The following is a 9,629-nucleotide window of genomic DNA, read 5'->3' on the forward strand; positions in this document are numbered from 1 at the left end:
GGGGTGGATTATGAAAATCAATAATTTATGACAGTTAAGTGTCAGAAAAGTATTTACTCACATTCATTCCCTGAAAGTCACATTCTCCATGTGTTCTTGTTTGTCTTTCAGCGATGGCATCAGTCAGGTGGACTCAGCAAGAAATACCAAGGTTTTAGCCAAAAGCTGCGAAGGGAGAGAGTTTCATTTCACTTCATATTTCCAGCCAGGGCTGGCTCCAAATCTAGCTTTCCTTACTAGGTTGTTTGCCACATGAAAAGCAAATTCCCAAAGGTTTCTGAGATTGCTGAGATCCGATGCAAGATGACTGCTCCCACCCACCGGCCCACCCACCCACTAATAAGACATTATGCCATCCTATTTTTGGTAACAATTAAAGGGCTCCCGGTGCAAGCAGAAAGCTGTTTATTTCTGTTACATCACTTCGCTTTGCCTTCGAAGGCTGGTCTGTGCTCAGTGTTTTCGTGGTGATGCAAGTCCGCTCTCTCCTCGAGCAGTTGGATCCCTCCCATCTCGCAGCACCTCACAGGTCTCTTCCCCGAGCAGTGCATCGCTGGAGCGAGAAGCAGCTCACGAATCAGCTGCAGGTCCCTGTTTTGAAAAGCAGAGAGACAGAGGCAAAGGAAAAGGGTGGACTCTTATGTGACCTGGTCTTAAAGCAAGACAATCACCATCTGAATTCCAGAAGCCCTGTTCATGTTTGGGGATATTTTTTCGACTGCATGGAATCAGAGAGAAGCCAAAGGATGGGAAATGCCTGCATCCCCCTGAAAAGAATTGCTTATTGCCTATGTCTCTTATCTGCGCTTTTGCTGACTGAGGGGAAGAAACCAGCGAAGCCAAAATGCCCTGCCGTGTGTACTTGTACCAAAGATAATGCTTTATGTGAGAATGCCAGATCCATTCCACGCACCGTTCCTCCTGACGTTATCTCATTGTAAGGCCCGTAAGCATTTTGGTATCTAATTTACAATTTAAAAATTCCAGCCGATGTATTTGGGGCTTTGTATGTATTGGTAGAAGGGCATGGGGAGAGATTCCTCTTGCAACGCTTAGCCATTTGACAGGGCTAACATTTTGCTGCATTTAGAAATTTTTATTTTTATTAGCTGCTACAGAACATGCTTAGGTATCTTCCACCCCTGAACATTATTATGAGAAACCTGTAGCAGATTCATCTCTCCTACTTCGTCTGGGAAGGAACAGCATCGTAGTTCATAAAATAGTGTCAAATAGTGACTGTTTTGCTAAACTGGATTAACATAAGGTTTGTTCTGTGTGTGTGTCTCTCTGTGTGTGTCTGTTTATTGTTTTGTTTTGTTTTCTTTCAGATCCTTTGTGAGATCTGGTTTTACTGAAATCTCAGAAGGGAGTTTTTTATTCACACCATCGCTGCAGCTCTTGTGAGAAATATTTATATCATGACTATTTTTAATATAGCATATATTTGGATAAACCTTCTAGTAAAATGATCTCAATATTAATTTTGTCAAATGTGATTATATTTCTGGAGAGGAAAGGAATATCAGTGAAGTGAGGTAGATGGGTTTGTTTGCGACTTGACACCAACGGTGCGGATTGATGCTTGCAATTGTAAATTTGTTAACCTGTAATGCTAGCTACTTTCATGGCTATTTATGAAGTTGTTGGAATGTTGCAACAATGATCTTCATTTCATTCCACCCTTTTACTTTCATTTTTGACTTGGGAACTTTGGTTATTTTACCCTGGAGTTTCTGAATTAGTCAATACAGAACCCAGCATAACATATGCGCTCAAGATGTTGTCCTCGGGGACCTGGGGCAGGCTGCTACTCTGTATGATTTACCATGTGGGGAAGAAAAATCTCAGTTCTTTCTAGGTAATTCCTTAAAATATTCATTCTCAAGTGACTGCTTTCTAATCTCATCTAATTTATAACTCATCCCCTTATAAGGAGGGAAAGAAAATATTAATATAGGATAGTGCAAAGGATTAGTCTTTGCTGTGTGTTTTAAGTTAGCCATGAGGGAACCATATATTCAGTCTATGTCTGAAAATAGTCAAAAAATAATATTTGACTAAGAAATCAGATCTCTCCACAGTCATAATGTAACATGGATAATTTGTTCTGATGTGTAACGTTTGGCCATTGGAGTGTTAGTTCTTAGATCAGGACCACATACGGGGGCAAGAGGTCCCCCCCCCCGCCCCGTTCTCAGGTGCCAGGCCACAGACTGGGTTGTAGTTACTGGTTCCAGGGGGGGAATCAGCCAAATGTCCATCAACTGAGCTGTAGTTATCTTAACTGCATGATCCTGGACCCAAGTTTTTTTGCTTGTTTTTGTTTTCTTGCCTTAATTGGCCATTTTGGCCGTTTGAGGTTTTATATACAGAGGCAAACAGCATGGATTTGAAATGCAAGAGACCTGTGTGTAAATCTCACCCTACCACTCCCTAGAAACTAGATGTGAAATTGTGTGCAAATGACTAACTCTCTCTGAGCCTCAGTCTCCTCATCTGTAAAATGGAGGTGATGACACCTTGAAGAGTTATCAGAGATAAATAAGATTTAAGTAGATAAATGCTTGGTATAGGATGTGACAAATGGTTACACATTTTATAAATGGTAGGGTTTTAACTTTTTACATAAAGCTTAAAAAGCTAAAAAAAAATCACTTTATCTGTTGTTTTGTCTATATGAAATCCCCAAACTGGTTTGACTATTTCATTTCATAAACCTGATCAGGTGTTTTGACATTATGTAATAATGTTGGCTACTGTCCTTCTACTAGCTAATGTCTTTGAATGATTAACAATTGAGTAGAATATTCCTAAGTCATTTATCTGTTTGACTGATGGCTAATAGTGTGATTAGGGGAAGTGTTAGTACATCAAAAAAATTCAAAATAGACAGCGTCTTTAGCACATAAAGGGGCAAAGTCTTCAGTGCTGGGATCCTTCGTAGGATAAGAATTGCTTGTATGTGAGAAAGTGATCAGTTGTGCCTATGTTATTATTTGTTAAATACATAAATGGCTCATTTTAAAAGCATCCTTTTGTTGAGCTAAGGCACCTCTCTCTCCCCAGGAGAGTCAAATAGATCAGTCCTTAAAATTCGAGAAGTGTCAGTTGACACATACTACTCAAATTCCAACACTGGATGGGCATTAGCTGTGACACAGAAAGCCTGGATCAATCAACCTCATCAGTTAGCACCTCTGCACTTTGTGTTTCTGCTGGGTGGATCCGGCCTCAGCAAACACAGATGCTGGACAATGTTATAGAAATAGTTACCGGCTGCTGCAGAGTAATGTGATTACACGTATTTAGAATCACAGAGGAAAGCCAAGGAACTGGTTTTTAAATAGCCCACACGGAGTGTGTGTGCCATGCCCCTGCGTTCCATGCTCTGAGTTCCTATGGAACATTCCAGCCCTTATTTCTAAAAGCAGTTCAGTTTTCAGAAATAACAAAAGGGCGAGTAATTCTTGCCCTGGATGTCCTTACTTAACTCACACTGGCTAACCTCAACATGGCAGATCTGTGCCAGTGCTGATCTTATGCAAAATTGTCCAGGGTCAAAGTTTGTCTCTGATCTCCAGGATCCTGTTTCCTAAAGATTTTGCTCCCCATTCTTCCTGTCCAATGTTCTCTGTTTCCTCCTGTCGTCGGGAAAGGGTCTAATAAGCGCATTTTCACTAAGGAGAAAATAAATGAAAAGGCTCCAAGTATGAATAGTGCCATAATCATAAGAGTGGTGGGAATGCATGGCTCACAGACAGAAAGAGTTTTTCTGTAGGCCAGGGCCGTCCACTGCCCTGAAAACCCCACACTGGAACATGAAGACCCAGGGGTCTTATTTGCCTTTGCATGACTTTTGCCATCAGACCAGACCTGGATCACACCAGCCATTGCTTGGGGTTTGCAATGAATTCTAATGGTGTTTGTGACCGTGGATTACCAAACTGACCTGTCATATCCTGTGAAGAGAGAAACTTCAGAATCGATTCTGCTTGATTGATGTATAAAGGCAGTCGGTTTCTTGCTAAGCTGTGGAAAAGAGAAAAGAAATGACCCATTCCCGTCGCCCACCCTAACAATCTGATAAGTTCATTATGGCCCCAAATGCTTTTTCAGACTTTCTGCAGAAGGCATGATGAGAAGTGCTTTTTGAAATGTCAGCCTGGGGTACTGAGGGAAACAGACGTAGCGCCTCCTTAAGTTACATATAATGTTTTGGGGGAAAAGATCCTGGTAGGCCCTGGCTGGCAATGTGTGTTGGAGGACAAGAAAAACAAAAGCCCACACTCTGTAGAGAGGAAGAATAAAATTATCCAATAAAAATTCATCAGATTAGTTATACAAACCTATTTTTTTAAAAACACCTATGGTTTTAAACAACAGCAACAAAACCTTTCCCAAGCAAATGTAATTTCATTCATGTTTCCATAGGCCTGCTGTGAAACATAACCAATGGGAGTGATTATTCATTCTAGTCTGTTTTTAGTGATAGGAGGGAGTGGTACTTGTAGTGAAGGCAATTTACAGAAATGTGTTTTCACACAGGACAGTCCTGTTCTTCTCAACCACAGACTAAAATCCCCAATGATGTAGGCTCATTACAGAAGTAAAATTCAAATTTAAGAGTATAAAATGTGGCCACATTGCCATTTGTTGATAAAATTTTTAATAAACTAAAGCTATCCAACTCTAAATAGAGTTCTATTTGCAGGGAGTAAATTACAGGGTTAGGTTAGTATCATGCACACACAAAAATCTTTATATAAGAATTTGGTGTAACCAGAAAAAATTCTATTTATTCCAGTGAGATTTGATCTTGTCTGAAGCAACAGAATTGATCCCTCTGGGGAAAAAAATATCATCATTTCTTTTATTAATCCACAATCAATATATAGCCCATAAGAAATCAAAAACTAAAAAACAGAATAGCAAACAGCATGAACAAGATAAATCATAAGTCCATCCTTACTAAGATTTTATCATTCAGTTCTTCAAAATATTATTTGTCCAGGGAAAAATATCCATAGCCTATCTCACCTTTACAGTGATTAGCCTCTTTTTCTATTCCTCCTTATATGACAAATGTAAGAAACATTTAGCAATCTTCAGTGACAACTCAAGCCAAACCTCTCAGCTAAGAGGGCTTCTAGAGGAATTATTGGCTGGTTATGGATGAGCATGTTTTGGTTTGTGCCCAGTTGATGGCCCACAAGGGACCAAAAAGTAAAAATTTCAATCACCTAGGCTGTTTTGTCTACAATCTGCCCAATGACACATAGCTCTGATTTTTAACTTCTTAATTAATTAATTGTTGTGACTGTGCACACAGCCCTGTACAACAAATGTTTTCTCTGAAAGTGTATTTCATTCTCTCAATTATTCAAGCAAGAAACTTAGAAGTTACCTCTCCCTCATGTCCACTTTCAACAGGAAACAGCATGAGAATCTGCCATCTCCTCTTCACCCCAGGACCATGGCCCTAACTGAGGCTGCAATCACTGTTCCACAGGCTGCTGGGGAGCTTCTGCACTGGTCCCCCTGATTCCGGTCCCTATTCTCCCCACCTCCATCAGTGTTACCTTCTTGAAGCGCAGATCTCATCATGTCACCCTCATGCTTGGAAGCCTTTAATGGTTCCCTAGAAACAGAGAAACATCTGAACACCTGAGTTGGTATTAATAGAATTTGGCTATTTGTCTAGGGTCATCTCTCGCAGCATTGATTGCACACACGCATACACACACACAAACACCCACACACTGTAAGATCCATCCATACCAGCCTGAAGTACCTCTATTTTCTCAAGCTCTGTAGATTTTACTGATGTCTGTAGTCCTTTCTGTCATTTTTAGAGCTAACTGTGCTCGTGTCTGCCCTTGTTTCTCACGGAGGATTCTCAATAGCCAAGGTCCTAGAAAAGAGCCTGGATGTTATAAGCTTAGATCTTGCTTACTATATGTTTGTTGAACTCAGTTCATATTTTTATAGATTTTATACTAGAGATTCCTGTTTTCCTATCAGTAGATAGTCTCGGTCATGTACCTGCTCTTTTGTATGTTTTGTATACACAATCAGATTTCATGTGAATTAATAGTGTGGACGTCTGGAAAGTGGGCTGAACCAAAAAAAAACCATGAAGAGATATTTGTTCATGACATTATGATGTCAAACTTCTTTAATAGATATTTCCAGTGTACTGGAACTTAAAAGGCAAAGCATCCAAAATCTTTCTTTAGACCCACCTGCTGAATCCCTTTTGTCTCACTCTGATTTCCTCTAGGTCTTTGACAAGTACAAAATCATATTTGCCGACCAGGTTCTCTCCCAGGTTTGACTAGCCTCTCTCCTGTGAAGGTTCAAAGTCCCCCTTCATCCAGTCTGACAGGACATCCAAAGAAAAATGTTGGTTAAGCATTATTAAGATGAAAAGCAAATTTATGAACACAAAGACTGTATCATAAGGCAGTCATGATAAGCTCTCTCATTTTGTTCAAAATGATATTCAGTTGATTGGTGAGGATGGTGACTCATGCCCATTGTTGAGCCTACGGCTGATATAGGCTACAAAATGATCACAGGGCATTACAATGACAGCTGTGATGTCAAAATGGCTAACCCTGGTGAGCTGGCAATGTGGCAAGTAGCAAAGAACACAGGTTTTGTGGTCAAATAGACATGGGTTCAAATCCTCACTCTGCTGCTTCCTAGTTTTGTGATTCGGGGCAAGTTTAACCAAGCCTCATTATCTGTATCTACAAAGTGGGCAATAACCATAGTACCTGTTACACAGGATTACAACCTGTTACACAGGATTACAGCCAGGATTCAAGGAAACAGTACACGTAAAGCACTTGGCACGGCTCCTGTAACTCAATAAACATTAGCTTTCATTATAGTTCTGAAAATCACTTTAATTTGAACGACCTTAACATCAGATTAGCATCTGATTGTATAGTTTGGGTTTGCCTACAGTGCTAGCTTTAAAATTTTATTGTTCTACGCATAGGTCTCCATCAGAACCTGCTAAGAAATCTTTCTTCAAACTCTTCTCACAAGAAACATGAACTATTTACCTTTCTGAGAATGAGAGGGGAAAAGAGAAGCAGAACCATTTCACTTCCTCCTCATGAAAAAACAACTGGAACTGTATTTTGTAAACATGTCAAGTTTTGTTAAAAAATAATTAACACTGGCCAGTCTTCAGATGAGTAGTTTTGTGGTAAGATGGAAAGAAGCCTGAAGTAGAAGTCAGGAGACTTGGGCTTGAAATCCAGTTCAGACAGTAACGGGCTGTGTGACCAAGTATCCCTGGGCCTCAGATTTTATATGTAGAAAATATCAGAGATAGATTAAATTATGGCTCTCAAACTCAAATGCCCAATGGGGGCTGGGGTGATAAGGTAAATGAAGGAAACACTGGGTATAAGTTGGGTATAAGACAGTAGGGAGTGGTAGTGACTGGGGTAAACCAGACAAGACATGTCTTATCTAAAAATGACATCTTCAATTTCAACTGATTATTGGTGACGAGAATGTGGCACATGAATATGCGGTCTTATTTTTTAAATTTTCAGGGGAAGGCAGAAATCTGGAGGCAGATTTCTGAAACAGGATAAAGACCAAACAAAACATATGTAATTGGCATTTTGAGACCCTCATGTTCAATTAACTAAGGTCTCTTTCTGCTTAAAAATTCTATTGTATTCTATTCTATTCTACAAACAGAGTACTGTTTGTAGGATAGGATACATAATATAGAAAATGGCCTTGTTAAAGAAAAGGACGAAATTTATTGTATCAATTCTAACAAATCAGTAAATTAGACTGCTAAATGAAAGAGCCTCATTCTATGGAATTGACTATTATAAAGTTATTATTAGAATAATAATGTAGCTTGGGAATAATAATTTCCCAAGCAGGTCTACTGGGACTTTACCAGGACCTCCCATGGTGGCTGATGGTAAAACAATGTTTCAATATCCCTCCCATGGGGCAAGGACTGGAAAGGAATTGTTGAGCCCATTTACATGGCAGGATGACAGGTGTTTGCCTGTGTAAATTGTGATTAAAAAACAATGAGCCTTTAAAAAATAAACAGACTAGAATTTATATGCACAAGTAACTCCTGACTTGCAGAGAATTCCTTACGGGAGATCAGAGATTCTTCCTAACTTTGCTTCTATAGCTAAACGTTTCTAGATCTTTGAGAATTGTCTTCACTGCCAGTTTACAAGTCACACAATAAAACCAGGCAAAGTTTTGTTAGGGGACATTTGTCATTTTTGTATTGCCTGATGCCAAGCACTGTATATGTCTCATTTTTTATTTCATCATCACAATAACCCCGTGAGGAAGTGTGATTATGTCCATTTTGCAGATGAAGCACTGAATCCTGGAAGGGTTAGGTAACCTCCGCGATGTCACACCCCTCATAAGTCGCAGAGCCGGAGTGTAAACCCACATCCTCACTTTTAACTATTTCTCTCTGCTTCCTCTTGAACATGAATAACTGGGCTTAACTTTGCATAGCTTTGTTCCCCAAATCGAATCCCCTCTCAAAGGGTCAACCTTTGCCATTATTGAGGATATGCAGGGGATGTGTCCTCATTCCTAGAGACAATCATTGACAAGCCCTTTGAAAGAGTGGCCCGCTGCAAGAACATCGAGTTTCCCTAGGGTTCAACTCTCCTTTGTATGTGTACACTCTGGTCTCCTTCCTTGGAAAGAGACGGAGAGTGAAGAAAAGAGCAAATGGAAAGGGACTTATATACTTTAAAGTTATATCTTAGACCAATGTTTTCTAAACTCGTGTCCTATAGAACAGTTGTCCCGAAAAAAAAAAAAGAGTTTTGTGCTCAAATAAATTTGGGAAACCGCTCATTCTATCCCTGCTTGGCTACTCGCAATGCACCTTGGCTTAGAAAAGTCTCTGGAATTATTTTATGTTGTTTTCCTTTTCTTAACCTACAACAGGATATTGGGAATCTATGCCTTCGGTGTTTGCTTTATTTATTTTTAAAGAGCTTCTTTTTATTTTATTTTATTTTATTTTAATTTTTTTTTGCGATACGCGGGCCTCTCACTGTTGTGGCCTCTCCCGTTGTGGAGCACAGGCTCCGGATGCACAGGCTCAGCGGCCATGGCTCACAGGCCCAGCCGCTCCGCGGCATGTGGGATCTTCCCGGACTGGGGCATGAACCCATGTCCCCTGCATCGGCAGGCAGACTCTCAACCACTGCGCCACCAGGGAAGCCCTATTTTATTTTTTATTATTTTTATTATTTATTTATTTATTTATTTATTTATTATTTATTTATTTATGGCTGTGTTGGGTCTTCATTGCTGTGCACGGGCTTTCTCTAGTTGTGGCAAGTGGGGGCTACTCTTCGTTGCAGTGTGGGGCTTCTCATTGTGGTGGCTTCTCTTGTTGTGGAGCACGAGCTCTAGGTGCGCGGGCTTCAGTAGTTGTGGCACACTGGCTCAGTAGTTGTGGCTCCCGGACTCTAGAGAGCAGGCTCAGTAGTTGTGGCACACGGCCTTAGTTGATCCGCAGCATGTGGGATCTTCCTGGACCAGAGCTCGAACCCATGTCCCCTGCATTGGCAGGCGGATTCTTAACCACTGCG

General features: G+C 40.4%; 1 protein-coding gene across 3 annotated transcripts in view; it reads left to right on the forward strand.

The window, feature by feature from the left end:
* The first annotated feature begins 397 nt into the window (after nt 1-397).
* LGI1 (leucine rich glioma inactivated 1) overlaps nt 398-9,629 on the forward strand; it is a 34,567-nt gene continuing 25,335 nt past the window's right edge. Inside the window, exons 1-2 of one of the 3 annotated variants that reach the window (XM_007471578.1) lie at nt 398-937; nt 1,332-1,403. In XM_007471578.1, coding sequence (XP_007471640.1) covers nt 471-937; nt 1,332-1,403 — 539 coding nt within the window. In that variant the 5' untranslated portion in view covers nt 398-470. The remainder of the gene's footprint in view (nt 938-1,331; nt 1,404-9,629) is intronic. The other 2 variants (XM_007471580.1, XM_007471579.1) reach the window with 2 other exon arrangements.

This window comes from Lipotes vexillifer, unplaced genomic scaffold (genome assembly GCF_000442215.2).
Source record: "Lipotes vexillifer unplaced genomic scaffold, Lipotes_vexillifer_v1.1 scaffold325, whole genome shotgun sequence".
Lineage (NCBI taxonomy): Eukaryota > Metazoa > Chordata > Mammalia > Artiodactyla > Lipotidae > Lipotes > Lipotes vexillifer.